The sequence below is a fragment of the Aquarana catesbeiana genome, linkage group LG04 (genome assembly GCF_042186555.1).
Source record: "Aquarana catesbeiana isolate 2022-GZ linkage group LG04, ASM4218655v1, whole genome shotgun sequence".
In the NCBI taxonomy this organism is placed as follows: domain Eukaryota; kingdom Metazoa; phylum Chordata; class Amphibia; order Anura; family Ranidae; genus Aquarana; species Aquarana catesbeiana.
In genome coordinates this window covers 626,147,879-626,168,192 of record NC_133327.1, presented here as the reverse complement: position 1 = coordinate 626,168,192, position 20,314 = coordinate 626,147,879, and the positions used below count along the sequence as shown (strand labels likewise).

General features: G+C 42.1%; 1 protein-coding gene across 2 annotated transcripts in view; it reads right to left on the bottom strand.

Moving 5' to 3' along the window:
- TAF1A (TATA-box binding protein associated factor, RNA polymerase I subunit A) overlaps nucleotides 1-20,314 on the bottom strand; it is a 64,994-nt gene that overhangs the window by 14,043 nt on the left and 30,637 nt on the right. For both annotated transcript variants that reach the window (XM_073628347.1, XM_073628348.1), the window contains exons 9-10: nucleotides 17,038-17,104; nucleotides 4,411-4,534 (exon numbers count right to left, since the gene is read on the bottom strand). In XM_073628347.1, coding sequence (XP_073484448.1) covers nucleotides 4,411-4,534; nucleotides 17,038-17,104 — 191 coding nt within the window. The remainder of the gene's footprint in view (nucleotides 1-4,410; nucleotides 4,535-17,037; nucleotides 17,105-20,314) is intronic.

Genomic DNA, 20,314 nt, shown 5'->3' with positions numbered 1-20,314 from the left:
TTATTATTTTACTCTATATAAACCAAATATAACAGATACAAAAGATGTGATGGTCATTGGGGCAGTGGATGATCAACATTGGCACTGTTTTATATGTACAACAGCTTGTTTAATCTATGCCATGAAGAATTAAGGCAGTTCTGAAGGCAAAATGGGGTCAAACATGGTATTAGCAAGGTGTACCTAACAAAGTGGCTGGTAAGTGTTTTTACACATGTTGATACTGCCACAGAAGCTCTCTTTCTGGGGACATGAAATAGTCCGCAAAGGTATCACGCATGTTAATGTCTGAATTGTTGGGTCGCATGCCAGTATACCGTACAGAGGGCAAATTGATCTCATCCTCTTAGACAACAATTCCTTCTTTGTCACATATAATGTTATGGAGAACACAACATGCTTGTATAACTAGTACTATGGAATATGTGCCACTTGCTTGTCAAAATGCCAAAGGTGCATTCAATGAGGCGCCTTGCGCTACTCAGCTGGTAGGTAAAGATTTTTTTGGGGGGAGTTAGATTGTGCCTGCCATAAGGCCTTAGGAGATGCCTAGAAAGCGCAAATGCCTCATCAGCTACAAGCTCATGTGGCATGTCTGGCAAGGGAGAAGTATTTCTTTCTGATTTCTTATAATTAAAAAATTGTGAGCCAGATCCAGGCGGCATCTGAATTGGGACGCATTTCCCCATCAAGGGCTCCAACACAATTAAGGAATTGAGTCTTTCTACAAAAACCATTTGTGATTTCCTGCCACATGGATGCATCTGGAACAGGCATTGCAGTAGACCGCAGCTCCTGTCATATTGCTTGACATGTGTCGTGCACAATTCCTGAAATTGTAGAGATTCCCAACAAAAAGAAGTGGTTTAAGGACGTATAGGATAGTCCAGATGCCAGAAACCTAGGAAGAGTATTAGAAATGATGAAAGGAATCCTACGCTGGAAATAAACAGAAAGGCTGGCTTACCACGGGGTAAGTAGAAGTCGCACCTCTGGAGGCACACGTCGTCTCATGTCGTGGATGCAACTTTTCTAAGGCCCCTTTCACACTGGGGTGGGGGTGGCGCCAGGGGTAAAACAGCACTATTTTTAGTGCCGCTTTACCTTCATTTTAGCGGTGCTATTCGACCGCTAGCAGGGCGGTTATGCCAGCGGTATAGCCGCACTGTCCCATTTATTTCATTGGGCAGGAGCGGTGTATACACCATTCCTTCACCACTCCAAAGATGCTGCCAGCAGGACTTTTTTCAGCGTCCTGCCAGTGCACCACTCCAGTTTCAGCTTGGAGAGACTGCAGCGGCTGTTTCAGGGTGCTCTGCAGGTGCTAATAGCGCAGTAGCGCCTGCAAAGCACCCCAGTGTGAAAAGGGTCTAACAAAAATTTGAACGTTGTTACAAACATTCCGGTGAAATTGAAGAATTTTTGCAGAAAAAGTTGCAAATCTGCATAGTGCAGAGCAAGAAAAACCTTCAGTAGGCCTCTTGAGCAGCATGGGACGTGTTCAGTACCTGCGTCTTCTCGCAGAAATCTTCCTGCTCATGATTTTTCGTCTCCTCAAATACGATAACATGACAAATAATGTCACATGGTCAAAAAATCTGCCCAAATCCATTGGTCTGAAGCACATAGACTACAGAAAGATAACAGGAAGCACACAGCAATAAAAGCTGAAACCACAAAGCAGCATGGGAAGCACAATGCATGCTGGGGAAAAGCAAAGAATCATGGGAAAACTGATGAAAAGCGGACGACAACACGGACGACAAATAGAGGTGAATGGAAATAAAAACGGATGTGACCGACGTCAGTTTTTATCCGTCTACGGATGGATGAATAAAACGGACGAACGGTCCGCACGTGTGAAAGGGTCCTTACAGAGTACCAAATGTGGCAGGTCGTTTCTGCAGGTCTCCAGCCAGAAGAGCATTGGATTTAATTTTAAAAAATCATCTCTATGTATACCGTACCACTAACTTGCATTAGTAGTCAGGGGATGGAACAACTTCTGTGGCACTTAACCACTTAAGGACCAGCCTCGTTTTGGATTTTAGGTGTTTACATGTTTAAAACAGGTTTTTCTGCTAGAAAATTACTTAGAACCCCCAAACATTATATATGGTTTTTCTTCTAACACCCTAGAGAATACAATGGCGGTCATTGCAATACTTTTTTTTGCACCGTATTTGCGCAGCGGTCTTATAAGCGCACTTTTTTTGGAAAAAATTCACTTTTTTGAATAAAAAAATAAAACAGTAAAGTTATCCCAATTTTTTTTTATATTGTGAAATATAATGTTACGCCAAGTAAATTGATACCCAACATGTCATGCTTGAAAATTGCGCCCGCTCGTGGAATGGCATCAAACTTTTACCCTCAAAAATCTCCATAGGCAACGTTTAAAAAATTCTACAGGTAGCATATTTTGCGCTACAGAGGAGGTCTAGGGCTAGAATTATTGCTCTCGCTCTACCGGTCGCTGTGATACCTCACATGTGTGGTTTGACCACCGTTTTCATATGCGGGCGCTACTCGCGTATGCGTTCGCTTCTGCGCGCGAGCTCGTCGGGACAGGGGGGTTTTAAAAATTTTTTTTTTTTTATTTTTATTATTTATTTTACAATATTTTATTAATTTTTACACTGTTTAAAAAAAAAAAAAAAATTGTGTCACTTTTATTCCTATTACAAGGAATGTAAACATCCCTTGTAATAGAAAAAAGCATGACAGGACCTCTTAAATATGAGATCTGGGGTCAAAAAGACCTCAGATCTCATATTTACAGAAAAATGACATTTGAAAAAAATATGCCTTTAAGAGGCGTGGACGGAAGTGACGTTTTGACGTCGCTTCCGCCCAGCAGTGTCATGGAGACGAGTGAGCGCCATCTTGGCCTCACTCGTCTCCAGACACACCAGAGAACAGGACGCGATCGCCTCCGCCGCTACCGACGGCTCCGGTAAGCGGCGGAGGGCACCGGATCGCGGCGGGAGGGGGGGGGCCCCCTCTCCCGCCACCGATAAAAGTGATCTTGCGGCGAATCCGCCGTAGGGACCACTTTTATCTGAAAGCCGGCCGCCGCACGAAAACGGGGATACCGGGGTTATGGCAGCTAGCTGCTGCCATAACAACGATATCCCCGTTCAAAATTAGGACGTACATAGTCGTGCGGCAGTCGGGAAGTGGAAGTCCATCCTAACACTTAAAAATCTCCCCTGCAATCATCAATGTGAGCCAAGTTCAGCCTTATGTCTCAAAATGAAAAAAATCCCAGTTTTTCTACCTTTATTTTGCAGAATCCAGTTGCATCACATAACTTTGAATCTACTTCCTTCCGAGACAAAAATCAGGGTGTGGTTACCTGAAAGCTAGTGACATCACTTCCTGGGAGGGACACTGTTCCTGTGCAGCCAGAGTGGGCGTATACAGGATGGGAGGAGCTAATCATTGTTCTCTCATTTCTACAATTAAGAAATAAAAAGCCCCATCCACACAAGTGGGGGGGGGGGGGGGGGGGTGTGCACATATACAGTATTGCTGTGCACAGGAGAAGGGAGATGGACGTACTCTGGGGTCCCAGCTCACTGTCTATAGTGATCATAGTACAGGCAACCACACTAAGGCTCCGTTTCCACTAGTGGGACTCGTCATGTGACTTTGGACACAAAGTTGCACTCAAAGTCGCACTCTAAATCGTGCAACTTTGTGGTTGCAAGAGTGGAAACGTAGACTAAGGCTCCACTGGACACAAAGTCGCACGACAAGTCACAGCCCAATGATTTCAATAGCACCCGTTCCCATCTATGCGACTTTGAAAATCAGCGACTTTTGATGCGACTGATCCAGAGAGTGTGAAGTTGGATCAAAGCTGCACTCAAAGTCGCACTCTAAATCGTGCAACTTTGTGGTCGCAATAGTGGAAACGTAGACTAAGGCTCAGTTTCCACTAGAATGAATTGTCATAGTGGAAACTATTTTAACTATAGTGAAAATGTGACTTGTCATTCCACTATGTGTCCAAAGTCGCATGACAAGTCACAGCCCATTGATTTTAATGGTACCTGTTCCCATCTATGCGACTTTCAAAATCAGCTACTTTTAAAAAGGTACCTACAATGCTTTGATGCGACTTTGATCCAGAGTGCAGTTTTGATCCAACTTTAAAATTGCATTAAAGTCGCACTCTAAATTGTGCAACTTTGGGGTTGCAATAGTGGAATTTTATGGGTTCACTGGGTATAACTAAGGGTTTACAAAGGCTTTAAGGACTGCTTTTTAAAAGTAAGTACAGGTAAAAAAAAAAAAAAAATCAACACATACCTTGTGACCTGTCAGGAATTTATTCATACAGTCAAGACACCACAAAAAAATCACCATTGACAGCAACTGTTTTGCCATGAGGAATTCGCTCACCATTTCAGGGTTTTCTTCAGCAGCTTTGCTAAACGCCTCCATGCTACCATACTGTCCTTCCAACCAGAGTGATCCAGGAGGTCAAACAGAACTTGCAGTGCAAGCTGGTGATGTTCATCTGACCCTGCCAAAATACAACAAGCACAGGTGGTAACAGAAAAAGTTGTGACTTTGAGCAAAGAATGCATTTACATTATGCAATCTGTCACAAACACTATAGTTTTATTTTTCAGAGTCTCCCTTAAAAAAAAAAAAAAAAAAAAAAAAAGTTGACACCTTAAGAATTCCCTACGCTGGAACTAAGGCGCCATTTTTTGCTTGAATTTGGCCCTGAAAACGGAGTAAAAGACACACAGAACTCCGTTGCAGCTGTGAAACAGCTTGCACAGGAGATACGTGAGCCGGTCACAATCTCCTGTCATGCATATTGGATGCGGAGGAAACCCACATCCAATTCACACTAGTGTGAACCCAGCCTTATGCTGCGTACAGACGGTCGGATTTTCTGATGGGAAATGTGCGATCGGAGCTTGTTGTCGGAAATTCCAACCGTGTGTAGGCTCCATCAGACATTTTCCATCTGAATTTTCGTCACACAAAATTTGAGATCTGGATCTCAAATTTTCCAACAAAATCCGTTGTCGGAAATTCCGATCGCGTGTACACAATTCCGAAGCATAAAGTTCCACACATGCTCGGAATCCAGCGGAAGAGCCGCACTGGCTATTGAACTTCCTTTTTCTCGGCTCGTCGCGTTGTACGTTACCGCGTTCTTGACGTTCAGAATTTCTCACAAGATTTGTGTGACGGTGTGTATGCAAGACAAGTTTGAGCCAACACCCGTCGGAAAAAATCCATGGATTTTGTTGTCAGAATGTCCGGTCGTCTGTACGCGGCATAAGGGTTCCCTTCACTGGAACTAAGGGGCCAAGCCCAACCCCTGAAAAACAACCCCACACCATAATCCCCCCTCCAACAGTTCCAGAACTGCAAGTCAATTTATAACATTTGTATCATGTGTTTTTCTGGATTTTTGGTTGATATTCTGTCTCCATCTTTTAAAATACACATGATAAAAATTATACACCCTTCATTTCTTTGTAAGAGGGCAACCTTACAAAATATGCAGAGGACCAAATCATAATTTTTCCCACTGTAATTAAGTCCATGAGAAATTAATTACACTGTTAATATTACTATAGCAAACCTGGGAGGATGTAAACACACAGATCCACGTTCCGTCAGGAGAGAGGAGAACTGATCATATGTTCTTTGTACAGAGGAACACCGATTGGTCTCCTCCCCTCATCAGTCCCCTCCCCCCACAGTTAGAATAACTCCCTAGGACATAAATTGAACCCCTTCAGCGCCCCCTAGTGTTAACCCCTTCCCTGCCAGTGACATTTATACACAAATCAGTGCATTTTTATAGCAATGGTCGCTTTATGAATGTCAATGGTCCCAAAATAGTGTCAAAAGTGTCCAATCTGTCCACCATAATGTCATAGTCACGAAAAAAAAAAAGGGAATAAATAAAAATGACAAATCTATCCCCTATTTTGTAGACGCTATAACTTTTGCACAAACCAATCAATTGACGCTTATTGGGATTTTTTTTTTTACCAACAATATGTAGAATAAGAATACATATCGGCCTGAACTGAGGAAAAAAAAATTGTTTAAAAAAGAAAAAAAAAAAATATTGGGATAGTATAGCAAAAAGTAATAGTGTTTTTTCAAAATTGTCACTTTTTATGTTTATAGCGCAAAAAAAAAAAAAAAAAAACAAAAAACAAAAAAATGCAGAGGTGATCAAATACCACCAAAAGAAAGCTCTATTTATGGGGGAAAAAAAAAAAACGATCAAAATTTAATTTGGGTACAACGTCACATGACTGCACAATTCAAAGTGTGACAGCGCTGAAAGCTGAAAATTGTCCTGGGTAGGAAGGGGGTGAAAATTCCCGGTATTGAAGTGGTTACCCACTTAAGGACCTCCTCACGCCGATGTACGTCGGCAAGGTGGCACGGGCAGGCAGAATCACGTACATATACTTGATCTGCCTCCCGCGGGCGGGGGGTCCGATCGGACCCCCCCCGGTGCCCGAGGCGGTCCGTTTTTGACCAGCGGCGATCGGAGGTGAGGCGGAGGCCATCCGTTCGTGGCCCCCCCTCGCGATCGCCGCCGGCCAATCAAATCATTCCTCTGCTGCTGTATGCTAAACAGCAGCAAAGGAAATTATGTCATCCCTCCTCGGCTCGGTATTTTCCGTTCCGGCGCCGAGGAGAGAAGACTGCAATGTGAGAGTGTAACACTACACACACACACAGTAGAACATGCCGGGCACACAAAACACCCCCCTTTACCCCCCGATCACCCCCCCGTCACACTGACACCAAGCTTTTTTTTTTTTTTTTTTCTGATTACTGCATGGTGTCAGTTTGTGACAGTTAGTGTGTTAGGGCAGTTAGTGTTAGCCCCCTTTAGGTCTAAGGTACCCCCTAAGCCTCCCTAATAAAGTTTTAACCCCTTGATCACCCCCTGTCGCCAGTGTCGCTAAGCGATCATTTTTCTGATCGCTGTATTAGTGTCACTGGTGACGCTAGTTAGGGAGGTAAATATTTAGGTTCGCCGTCAGCGTTTTATAGCAACAGGGACCCCCATATACTATCTAATAAAGGTTTTAACCCCTTGATTGCCCCCTAGTTAACCCTTTCACCACTGATCACCGTATAACCGTTACGGGTGACACTGGTTAGTTCATTTATTTTTTATAGTGTCAGGGCACCCGAAGTTTATTACCAAATAAAAGTTTAGCCCCCTGATCGCCCGGCGGTGATATGCGTCGCCCCAGGCAGCGTCAGATTAGCGCCAGTACCGCTAACACCCATGCACGCAGCATACGCCTCCCTTAGTGGTATAGTATCTGAACGGATCAATATCTGTTCCGATCAGATCTATACTAGCGTCCCCAGCAGTTTAGGGTTCCCAAAAACGCAGTGTTAGCGGGATCAGCCCAGATACCTGCTAGCACCTGCGTTTTGCCCTTCCGCCTGGCCCAGCCCACCCAAGTACAGTATCGATCGATCACTGTCACTTACAAAACACTAAACGCATAACTGCAGCGTTCGCAGAGTCAGGCCTGATCCCTGCGATCGCTAACAGTTTTTTTGGTAGCGTTTTGGTGAACTGGCAAGCACCAGCAGCCTAGTACACCCCGGTCGTAGTCAAACCAGCACTGCAGTAACACTTGGTGACGTGGCGAGTCCCATAAGTGCAGTTCAAGCTGGTGAGGTGGCAAGCACAAGTAGTGTCCCGCTGCCACCAAGAAGAAGACAAACACAGGCCCGTCGTGCCCATAGTGCCCTTCCTGCTGCATTCGCCAATCCTAATTGGGAACCCACCACTTCTGCAGCGCCCGTACTTCCCCCATTCACATCCCCAACCAAATGCAGTCGGCTGCATGAGAGGCATTTTCTTTATGTCCTCCCGAGTACCCCTACCCAACGAACCCTCCCAAAAAAGATGTTGTGTCTGCAGCAAGCGCGGATATAGGTGTGACACCCGCTATTATTGTCCCTCCTGTCCTGACAATCCTGGTCTTTGCATTGGTGAATGTTTTTGAACGCTACCATTCACTAGTTGAGTATTAGCATAGGGTACAGCATTGCACAGACTAGGCACACTTTCACAGGGTCTCCCAAGATGCCATCGCATTTTGAGAGACCCGAACCTGGAACCGGTTACAGTTATAAAAGTTAGTTACAAAAAAAAAAAAAAAATTTATATATAAAATAAAAAAAAAAATAGTTGTCGGTTTATTGTTCTCTCTCTCTATTGTTCTGCTCTTTTTTACTGTATTCTATTCTGCAATGTTTTATTGTTATTATGTTTTATCATGTTTGCTTTTCAGGTATGCAATTTTTTATACTTTACCGTTTACTGTGTTTTATTGTTAACCATTTTTTTGTCTTCAGGTACGCCATTCACGGCTTTGAGTGGTTATACCAGAATGATGCCTGCAGGTTTAGGTATCATCTTGGTATCATTCTTTTCAGCCAGCGGTCGGCTTTCATGTAAAAGCAATCCTAGCGGCTAATTAGCCTCTAGACTGCTTTTACAAGCAGTGGGAGGGAATGACCCCCCCTCCGTCTTCCGTGTTTTTCTCTGGCTCTCCTGTCTCAACAGGGAACCTGAGAATGCAGCCGGTGATTCAGCCAGCTGACCATAGAGCTGATCAGAGACCAGAGTGGCTCCAAACATCTCTATGGCCTAAGAAACCGGAAGCTACGAGCATTTCATGACTTAGATTTCGCCGGATATAAACAGGGAAATTGGGAAAGCATTTTATCACACCGATCTTGGTGTGGTCAGAGGAGAGATCTAGGGTCTAATAGACCCCAATTTTTTCAAAAAGGAGTACTTGTCACTACCTATTGCGAACATAGGGGATATTTACATTCCCTGAGATAACAATAAAAATGATAAAAAAAAAAAAAAAAAAAAAAAAAAAAAGAAAAGAAACAGTTTAAAAATAAGATAAAAAAGAAAAAAAAAAAAAAAAAAAAAAAAAGGAAGCACCCCTGTCCCCCCCTGCTCTCGCGCAAAGGCAAGCGTTGGTCTGGCGTCAAATGTAAACAGCAATTGCACCATGCATGTGAGGTGTCACCGCGAACGTCAGATCAAGGGCAGTAATTTTAGCAGTAGACCTCCTCTGTAAATCTAAAGTGGTAACCTGTAAAGGCTTTTAAAACGGTATTTAGTTTGTCGCCACTGCACGTTTGTGCGCAATTTTAAAGCATGTCATGTTTGGTATCCATGTACTCGGCCTAAGATCATCTTTTTTATTTCATCAAACATTTGGGCAATATAGTGTGTTTTAGTGCATTAAAATTTTAAAAAGTGTGTTTTTTCCCAAAAAAAATGCGTTTGAAAAATCGCTGCGCAAATACTGTGTGAAAAAGAAAATGAAACACCCACCATTTTAGTCTGTAGGGCATTTGCTTTAAAAAAAATATATAATGTTTGGGGGTTCAAAGTAATTTTCTTGCAAAAAAAAAAAAAAACATTTTTTCATGTAAACAAAAAGTGTCAGAAAGGGCTTTGTCTTCAAGTGGTTAGAAGAGTGGGTGATGTGTGACATAAGCTTCTAAATGTTGTGCATAAAATGCCAGTATAGTTCAAACCCCCCCCCCAAATTACCCCATTTTGGAAAGTAGACACCCCAAGCAAGTTGTCACTAAAGGATATATTGCTCAAACATGCCATGGGAATATGTGAAATTACACCCCAAAATACATTCTGTTGCTTCTCCTGAGTACGGGGATACCACATGTGTGAGACTTTTTGGGAGCCTAGCCGCGTACGGGACCCCGAAAACCAAGCACCGCCTTCAGGCTTTCTAAGGGCATAAATTTTTGATTTCACTCTTCACTGCCTATCACAGTTTCGGAGGCCATGGAATGCCCAGGTGGCACAAAACCCCCCCATATGACCCCATTTTGGAAAGTAGACACCCCAAGCTACTTGCTGAGAGGTATAGTGAGTATTTTGAAGACCTCACTTTTTGTCACAAAGTTTTGAAAATTGAAAATTGAAAAAAGAAAAAAGAAAAAAAAAAAAAAAAAATTCTTGTCTTTCTTCATTTTCAAAAACAAATGAGAGCTGCAAAATACTCACCCTGCCTCTCAGCAAATAGCTTGGAGTGTCTACTTTCCAAAATGGGGTCATTTGGGGGGGGGGGTTTGTGCCACCTGGGCATTCCATGGCCTCCGAAACTGTGATAGGTAGTGAGGAGTGAAATAAAAAATGTACGCCCTTAGAAATCCTGAAGGCAGTGAATGGTTTTCGGGGCCCCGTACACGGCTAGTCTCCCAAAAAGTCCCACACATGTGGTATCCCCATACTCAGGAGAAGCAGCGAAATGTATTTTGGGGTGCAATTCCACATATGCCCATGGCCTGTGTGAGCAATATATCATTTAGTGACAACTTTTTGTAATTTTTTTTTTTTTGTCATTATTCAATCACTTGGGACAAAAAAAAAAATATTCAATGGGTTCAACATGCCTCTCAGCAATTTCCTTGGGGTGTCTACTTTCCAAAATGGGGTCATTTGGGGGGGTTTGTACTGCCCTGCCATTTTAGCACCTCAAGAAATGGCAGTCATAAACTAAAAGCTGTGTAAATTCCAGAAAATGTACCCTAGTTTGTAGACGCTATAACTTTTGCGTAAACCAATAAATATACGCTTATTGACTTTTTTTTTTTACCAAAGACATGTGGCCGAATACATTTTGGCCTAAATGTATGACTAAAATTGAGTTTATTGGATTTTTTTTTATAACAAACAGTAGAAAATATCATTTTTTTTCAAAAGTTTGTCTTTTACCGTTTACAGCACGAAAAATAAAAAACGGCAGAGGTGATCAAATACCATCAAAAGAAAGCTCTATTTGTGGGAAGAGAGACGCAAATTTCGTTTGGGTACAGCATTGCATGACCGCGCAATTAGCAGTTAAAGCGACGCAGTGCCAAATTAGAAAAAGTCCTCTGGTCCTTAGGCAGCATAATGGTCCGGGGCTGAAGTGGTTAAACAAACACGAGACTTTTACGATCACTTTAATTATATATAGAAACAGCTTTACAATATACGGTATAGCACAATAATGAAAGATACCATGTCCAAAATTGTGCTTATTCACTGCACCCCTGCCACAATGGGATGTGTTAAGGATGTAACTCAGAAAAAAAAGAAGAGGAAAAAATAAAAAAATGATCTAAGTAGTGTAAATAAATAAAAATGAATGTGTCCCATATAAAATCATCAATGTCCCCCTAGTGGCCAAGTAAGTTAACATAAAAGGTGGCTAAAATGTTTTATCAAATGGGCCTTACAGATATCGCTCTTGTGCTGCAATTAGTTACAGCAACCGGTTTGAACAAAGACACTCAGGCACTCACTTCCCATCAGCTCAAATATGCAGAGAACAAAAAAAAAAAACAAAAAAAAACAAAAAAAAAAAAAAAAAAAAAACACATTTCTCATTCATTTATCGGCTGCAATTTAATGGGCTTACATGAATATTTAGGATGATTCTTGCTATATCCCACACTGTAGTGAATAGGTGTATAGTCACTTATAAAAAAGGTAAATAGTGAATTCACACCACCACTTTCTAGGAGACCACCTTCATGCACCACCTTGTAATTTGCACCTCCTTAGACAAGGAGCATGCTGCAACACTGACCCTTCATCGCTCATCAAATCAACACACCAAAGAGCAAATCCATAACAAGTCAGCCACAACATTGCTTTAAGATGTGCACCCGTGGTTCTGCAGCGGGCACACAAGCAAAAATCAACAGAGAGCTGCGGCACTGGTGCAATCATGAAAAGCCAGCCACATGCGAAGGATTTTGTTTTATGAAAGGAGACACTGACTCCTGCATTATCATCAACTATTAACCTCTCTGTCATCTCATCGTAGTAAACACTGATAATAAAAAGCACGTAGCAGTTAGAAAGGTATAAAAGAAAAATGATCTGGGCATAATGCCAGCAGCTTTGGGTTTATACAGCTGTAAGAGTGGTGGACAGAATGATACAACTACCAGTACATAGAATACATCTGTGCACAACTTACACCACCTGCTGGAAAGTTGTTATATTACATTACATTCGAACAAAAAGCTAAAAACTACTTAAAGCTCAGTGCCACCCAAAAGTGGAACTTCCGCTTTAAGCACTCCTCGCCCCTTTACATGCCACATTTGGCATGTCATTTTTTTTGGGGGGGGTGGGTGGAGTGGGCAACTTCTTCAGTATTAGTAAATCGATAGGAAAGTATGCATAGAAGTGTGTGAAAATTATATATATATATATATATATATACACATACATACATACATATACTTGCTTGTTTTACATTTATTAGTTACTACCTGGTTTTCAATGTCATACAACCCTCCTATCTGCATGCCTGCGCTAAGGACAGATGGATTCAAGGAAGTAAATGCTGCATGAACTATCTGCCCTTACTGAAGATGGCCACAGGCAAAAATGCTGGGGCTGCATTTTTCAAAGTGATTTTTTAGCAAAATAAAGCATGGAGACATGGATGAATGGGGGGAATTTTCTTCTTCCGATTATTAAAAACGAATTAAAATAGCATTTTTGGTTTGGGGTGCTCAGATGCAGTATAGTTTCGTTTTAAACTGGCATTCCGGTCAAAACAAAGCCCAAATCTACTCCCACCTCTATTCTGAAACCATTCTATCTACACTTTAAAGAGAAAAAAACAAAACCCCAAACAACAACCCCACACATCTAAGCCGCTCCAGTCCGGTCACATGAAGGGCTTCCAGCACCAACTTCAGTGTAGAGGAGGGACAGCTGACAACTGCTGCCCCATAGCAAGTCTATGGGTGACACCATCGTCCAGGCTATGCAGCTGTTGTCACTGCCTCTTCTCTACAGTGGAAGCCGGCCATACGGTAACCGGACCGGCTTCAAGTGTTAATAAACCCGGGACCCTACATTCACTATATCTGGTCTCCCACAGTACACAAAATATGGACATGCAATAGTTTTAGGAAATATAAACTGCAATTTAAATGGGTCCAACTCCTGTATCATGCCCCTAAGGCTGCCATCAGGTGCTCAGATAGGGTTTCCCCTGCTTTCACGTTGGGACGAGGGATTAGGCAGGGATGCCCATTTCCCCGTAGTGGTTTGCGGTTGCCATTGAACCACTGGTTGCCCTCACCTGTGCCAATCGATTACTGGGTTCAGATATGGCAAACTTCATGAGAAATGCATGTTGTATGCAGACGATATGCTGCTTTTTATGGGAGACAAAAAACTCCTCCCTATCATGGACACAATCTCTCAGTCTGGACACTTTTCTGGTCTAACCATTAACTGGACGAAATCAGCTTTATTGTGATGGAATGGAAGATCAGAGCAGTCAGTTGCGGCGGCCTGTCCCATACCTACCATATCATCGTTTAAATATCTGGGGATTCAAGTTACCGCCAACATATTGGACTATTGCCACCTCAATATACATCCATTGCTGTCCAGGTTTAGAGCTAGGGTGAATAGCTGGAGTAAGTTGTGACTGTCGGTAGCATGTAGGATCACTTGAATTAAAATGATTCTGATGCCCCAACTACTGTATCCCCTGCACAATTCACCAGTGGTAGGCCCCTTAAAAACCCTTCAGAATAGTTCACTCTATTTTCAGATCCCCAATTTGGAATAACACCCCCCCCCCCCCCGCCGAGGACGAGGCACTATTAATGCATTCCAGCACTATGTCACTGTGCTAAAATGAGACCATTCATACATCTCATCTTAAAAGCGCATGTTTAAGCACGACCTAAAGATGTATCCATAAACTTCCTTCTCCCTTGTTTCAAATATCGGCATTTAAAAAAAAAAAAAAAAAAATTCTGTCTCCTGCAGTGAGATTTTTTTTTTTTTTTTCTCAGAGTGTGTAAAAATCTTACATGGGCAGCTGCTGGTAGGAGAGTTCTTAATGATGTAGACACCCCCCCCCCCCCCAGAACTACAACTCTAAAGAGCCCTTTCCCTGTGTAGGTAGACTCTTGGGACTCAAAGCAGCAGCATTATTGTGCAGGAAAAGAAAACAGTATTCACCTGTGGAGAGGGACTGAAAGGGATGCTAAAAAATAAAAAAAGGAAGTTCTGTAGTTTAGCAGGCAGAGCTGACAACACAGCTTGGGATTTCAGTACAGTGAAGGCAAAGTTGTCAGCCCAAACAGAAAGTTAAGAGCTCACTAGAATCCTGGCAGATCAAAAATGTATTCTTCTGTATTTAAAAAACAGGAACATTTGAATCCATTGGAGAGATGTGCTGTGTGTACACATTTAATTTTTTTTTCTCCCCCGAGACATAGGCCCCATTTACCCCACCCTGAATTATGTGGGGGGTCACATTCCCTATTTTACTTGCTGCATCCCCACCCTGCTTACTGGTATTTTTTTTTTTTACATCTACTAAAGATTCACATATGTGTCAAGCACCAGGGAGGATTTTCCGGCATCGTAGATTAGTACAGTAGATTCGTTCCAGAACCATAGACAACAAAAAGGGGGTGGGAGCAACTGGTGAAGTACAACTATATCTGGATTAAAGTATAACCCTGTTCCCTCGTGCCCGTTAAACCCCTGAGCCTCAACTGCACCACTTTCTCTCCCAATTGCGGAGTAAACATCAATCTATACCACTGCTTGCATAGTTCAAATCCAGGTGTATGGAAGAACCAACATGACTTATCTCGCTCATATCCAATACTCGCTCTCTTGGAATGGATGGCTGAGGCCCACAAAACAGTTTTGTAAAAGTTGGTTCTACTGGACCGATTTTCCATTTTCAAGAGACTGGGTCCCTATAGTCTTCACCAGCCTAGGTGCATATTTCACATTATCGCAGTTGATATATCATGCCTAAAGTTGAAAGCCGGTTGCAGCATTCTCCTACTCTCGTCACCCCCCCCCCCCCCCCCACATCAGTTTTTGCTCCTTAGCCACATCTCAACATACAACTTCCTATACAAGCCATACCCATAGGAACATAGTATCTTCTCCCCTGCAGGGCTTTTGGAATAGAGTGAAGAGTATGTGAACTTAACGGTTTTACCTTGATATGAACTATTTTTGGCATGAGCTATACAACTTACTAGAGCTGCACAATTAATCGTTAAAAAAAAATCGAGATCTCGATTCAACCCCTCTGACTATCTCTATTGCAGAGTTTGCCGATTTTTTCATATAACAAGTGGAGAGACTTATCTGCTCACTCAGCTGTCAAAAGAAAGCATCTGGGCAGTCTGCCAAGTTTTTAACATGAAACATTGTAACTAACTCTTCCTTCTTAGAGCAAAGGGATACACTTCTGTGTGAAAAAAAATCCAGGCAGTCTGCCAAGTTTTTAATGCGTAAATACAGGAAGTTTAACCACTTAAAGTCTAAATCTTTATCTGACACTTGTTTCTTAAGTTAAAAATCAATATTTTTTTGCTAGTAAATTACTTGGAACCCCCAGACATTATATATATTTTAGCAGAGACCCTAGGGAATAAAATGTCATTTGCTGCAATAATTTATGTCACACTGTATTTGCCCTGCGGTCTTTCAAACGCAAGAAATAATAAAAAAACACACACACAGGTGTTAGAAAATATGAGCTCTTATGTGCTTGGGATTAGATCTACTATATAAAAAAAAAAAAAAAAAAAAAAAAAAAAAAAGTAAAAACACACACTCAGAATTAACATTACCAATTCACAGATGCAGTGGTTGCACTTGCTTTATTTGTTTTCAGGTTTTCCTAAATTTTCACTTGGGGATCCTGCCAGTAACATATCCTGTCCCAGGGTGACAACATTTAGTCACTGTACTGTATCTCTGGAACAGCAGCATTATCCTGGGTTGCTGTAATGATTTGCACTACAAAAACCTCTTCCTCACATAAGATAGCTGGGAAGGCTGATAATACTAAGAACTCATTTCAGTACACAGGCATTTACAAGGACACTGGATTTCTAGTAGGATGAACAGGATTTGTCTATAATTTACTTAGCCTGAAAAAAATAAAAAAATAAAAAAAAAGCAACTAATGCAGCTACCACATCTAAGGAATGGTAAGCTAAAATTTTATATATATTGTTTATTTTTTGTTCTTGGATTTAGATCAAGTTAGGTACAAGACACACATATTTTGTCATTATAACCTGTATGCAGATGATGCAATTAGTAATTTTGAACAACAGACCTGTGCTGTCTTGTCAAAAGCTCCTAAAGTGGTTTTAAAGGCTAAAAAGGTAACCTTTCATGTTTAGCTGCTCCCAGCCCCTTTATAAATACTAACTAATCCGATCACGGTCCTGGATCAGCAGCACTGCTCTCTCTTCTCACAGGAATGGAGGCAGCAGTGGGAGCCACTAGCTCCTGCTGCTGTCAATCAAACCCTATATAAGGAAGGAGAGGAAGGAGCGGGGGGGTTGGGGGCAGGAGGTAAATTGGGCCAAGCCACCTCGGTGTATGTCAATTGACACATTTAGCCCCATCTCAGGATCGAGACTACACATGTACCATCATAAGAAGCGGCTCCCTATGCTGCCACACGGATTAGCAGAGAGCGCTGGCAGGGGACTCCAGGAGTGGAGGATTGGGGCCACTCTGTGCAAAACCACAGAGCAGTTAAGAACAACATGTTTTGGATTTTCACTATCACTTTAAGACAAATAAAAGGTAAATGCTTTTAACTCACGCTGACAGATTATTCGTGTAATCTTTAGTACAGGATTGCTATGGATAAACCTACAGATTTCTCAAGGCGATCTTGTTCTAGACTGTTTCTGCACTGCCAGTATCACTCACACACACACATAACCAAAAGGACAACTGGCCAACCAGGGCAAGTCGTCGTTAGCATTTGTTATTGTTTGAAAAAAAAAAAAAAAAAAAAAAAAAAAATAAAAAAAGGGGAATGTACTGATCTGTCGGCTCATAAGAACGGGCACACACACATACATACTTTAAAATTAAATAAACAAATGCGCACAAGCACACACAAAATGGTACAGCTCATAACTCACCTGAATTTCTTAGAAGCCTACTGAACTCCAGCATAAGCTTGTGTGATGGGACCAGGGCATGCAAAATCTGGGAAAATAAAAGACATGGGTTAAAATCAAAGAACATTTTGCACTGCCTCTCCCTGAGGTTAAACCCATTGATGCCAAGAGGCCACTGAATTCTGGATGCCAAGGCTAAATTTTGTGTCAGTTACCTTGACTATACATTGATGAAAACACCACATCCCTGGTAGTGGGGCTCTCTATACACTGCAAGGGTTAAATGCTTGGTTTAGCCCAGAGTACCAGTGAAAGAAATAGGAATTTTGATGTACTTGTAAATTTCATGCCTTGGAGTACAGTACAGAAATTGATTCTTAGACCATTAGTTATATGCTTAGCAAGCAGTAAGGAGATCACAGAGGAAGTTATCATGGCGAGCCCTTAAAAACCCCACGGAACTGAGTGGAACTGCTCTACTCAATCTCCACGCTTATTACCTGGCTGCTCAATTGTCCCACTTTTTCTATTTTAACAAGGAAGACAAACTTAGGTACCTTACTTTAGCATGACCTACAGCCCCTACCTAAGTTGCACACCCCTTTCAGATCCTACTTAGTGATATGCATAATTTCACTAAAGTGGGGGGGACGTAAGGGACTGGTCTACCACCACTGCAAGATTTGGGTGCTGAGACTGCGTTGGCTGAAGGCCTCCCCCCCCCCCCCCCATTCACGCTCACACGCCACTATGGGATAATTCAAACCTTCCAGAGCTGCTCACTTTGCCAGATGTTGATATATGGATTAACCAAGGGGGTATATATCTCCTTCAGGTAATGAACAGTGCGGGAGTTAAATTGTTTCAGGATCTCAAACCAACCTTTGGCCTACCCAACTCCATATTATTTCGCTTTCTCCAGCTCCGTCATGCACTGCAGTCCCAATTCAGGAACTCTACTCCCGATCTCTTCTTTATATCTTGTGGACGTTCTCCTGGGAGTAGACTCGAAAAAAACTGACCTCTATCTGTTACTCCAACCCTATACTACCTGCAGCGTCAGACTTGACTTGTGAGCTGAAAAGCAGTTGGGTGGTGGACGTGGAGGAGGATGGACGGATGCCCTGGCAACCAGCAAGTTGGTTTCTCCAAAGCTTTCTGACAGGCTTACACACACATATGAATATATATAACGTGTAGCGCTATGTGTATAAACAAAAAAACTTAAGTTGGAACCATCTTTCAATGGCCAAAAAATGAACATGAAAAATACTTCAAAAATGAAATAAAAGTGACTCTATACAAAAAGTGCACTATATAATACAAAATGATATGTAAAACATAATAATATCAACAATACACCAGTAAAATGTGAAGACAGGACCAAATTATAATTAGATGGGAAATCAACCCAAAGAAAAGTCTATAAATAATTAAAATTGTGTTCCTGGTGAAAATCAAAAACCACCACCAACAGTCTTTGAGGATTAACTGATGAAAACAACAACGGAATGTCACTGATGGGTGAGGAGGTAAAACACCAAATGAAATGTGACGTCTTGAATAGGTAACAGGACCATCACCAAATCATCTGCGGAGGCTTACCGGAAGTAGGGGACTTGAAAAGACATACGTCTTACAAGTCTCAAAACGCTTGTTTAGCCGCCAAGGCTGGCAGGATAAAACATCGGGTATCCACAACTTCAATTCAAGGAGGGGGGAAGATCTCAACAGCTCAAACCGTCCAGACGTATCCACAGACCCACCGGATGTTTATTTAAAAACCATGAGAGGAAAAAAACTCACATGGCATAATATCGTTTAAAAAGCATACATTTAATGGAACAAATAAAAAAAAAAACACTCACATGGTATATGATCATAAACAGCTCAAATAATGTCAAACGCGGTGATCATAGGGAATCCACCCAACATGTTTCGGCTGCCAAGCCTTCATCTGGGGTGTGGACCCCCCCCTATCCCACCGCTATTTAAACTAAAAATGACCCCCACTGGGAGTGTCACAACACAGGAAGTGGCCGACTGACGTCACTTCCGGTTCTCAAATTAGTGTGTACATACTATATATAAAATGTATCATAGAAACAGTAGGCGATGTTTATATCGCCAATCAAAAGATACATAGTCAGAAGTAAAAAATGTAAAAAATGCTGATATTGTAGCCGGCCGGTCCGGAAGTATTCGGGGTTAAAGCCAAGCCTCCTTCTCGGCCCGGCCAGATTGTATGGGACAGAGCGTCATCACGCTCCGCCCCCTTCTTTTTCCCTCGGTCAGACCCTGGAGCCATGCGCGGAAGCGGAACTCACAAACAGGAAGTTCGCCCGCGCACCACGCCTCGCTTTGGGCGGTGGATCGTATAGGTCGAGGCACCACAACACCACGCCCCCGGATCTCGCATCTATGTCTATTAAAAGTGCGGCCGGCCTCATTGAAGGTCCGCCCACATTACCGCCCACATAGCCAGAGAAAGCCCAACCTCCTGTCCACAACGGCATGTAAACTCCCTATATGGAGAGCCGTAGTTGGACGGAGAGGGCCGGAAATGAGTCATAGCGCTCTGGCCATGAAAAGCAGTGTCAGCAAAGGTGGTAAAAACAAACATTGTGTAAAACATATATGCCGTGGGTCAAAAAATCCGGCGAAAATAACAAAATAATGAAGCCTAACAGGGAGTGAATATTAAATTTGGGAAGATGGTGACACTACCAATGGGGGGCATCCCACCTAACATATATACTCCAACATATATAGGGAGAACTGACAGTAAAAATCCTATGCAAAGGGAAACATTTGCCATATGGGGAAAGATTAGATCAAAAAAGGAATCAAAAAACAAAAATAAATTGTTAGTAATCAAAACACTACAACTAGCAATGATAAGCTACCGTAGATATAAATTCCGAATATTTGTTCCAAAAGGTGCAAAGATAAAATGGAATAAAATGAATGTACCAAAAAATTGGAGGTCGTAGATAAAATAACTAAGCCTGATTGATAAATGAGTTGATGTCCCACTCCACGTTAATACCTTGCGGAAAGTGGGAACCCAATTCATAAATCCAGTAGGTCTCCAACCTGGAGACCCCCCTAGTTGTAGTGTTTTGATTACTAACAATTTATTTTTGTTTTTTGGATTCATTTTTTGATCTAATCTTTCCCCATATGGCAAATGTTTCCCTTTGCATAGGATTTTTACTGTCAGTTCTCCCTATATATGTTGGAGTATATATGTTAGGTGGGATGCCCCCCATTGGTAGTGTCACCATCTTCCCAAATT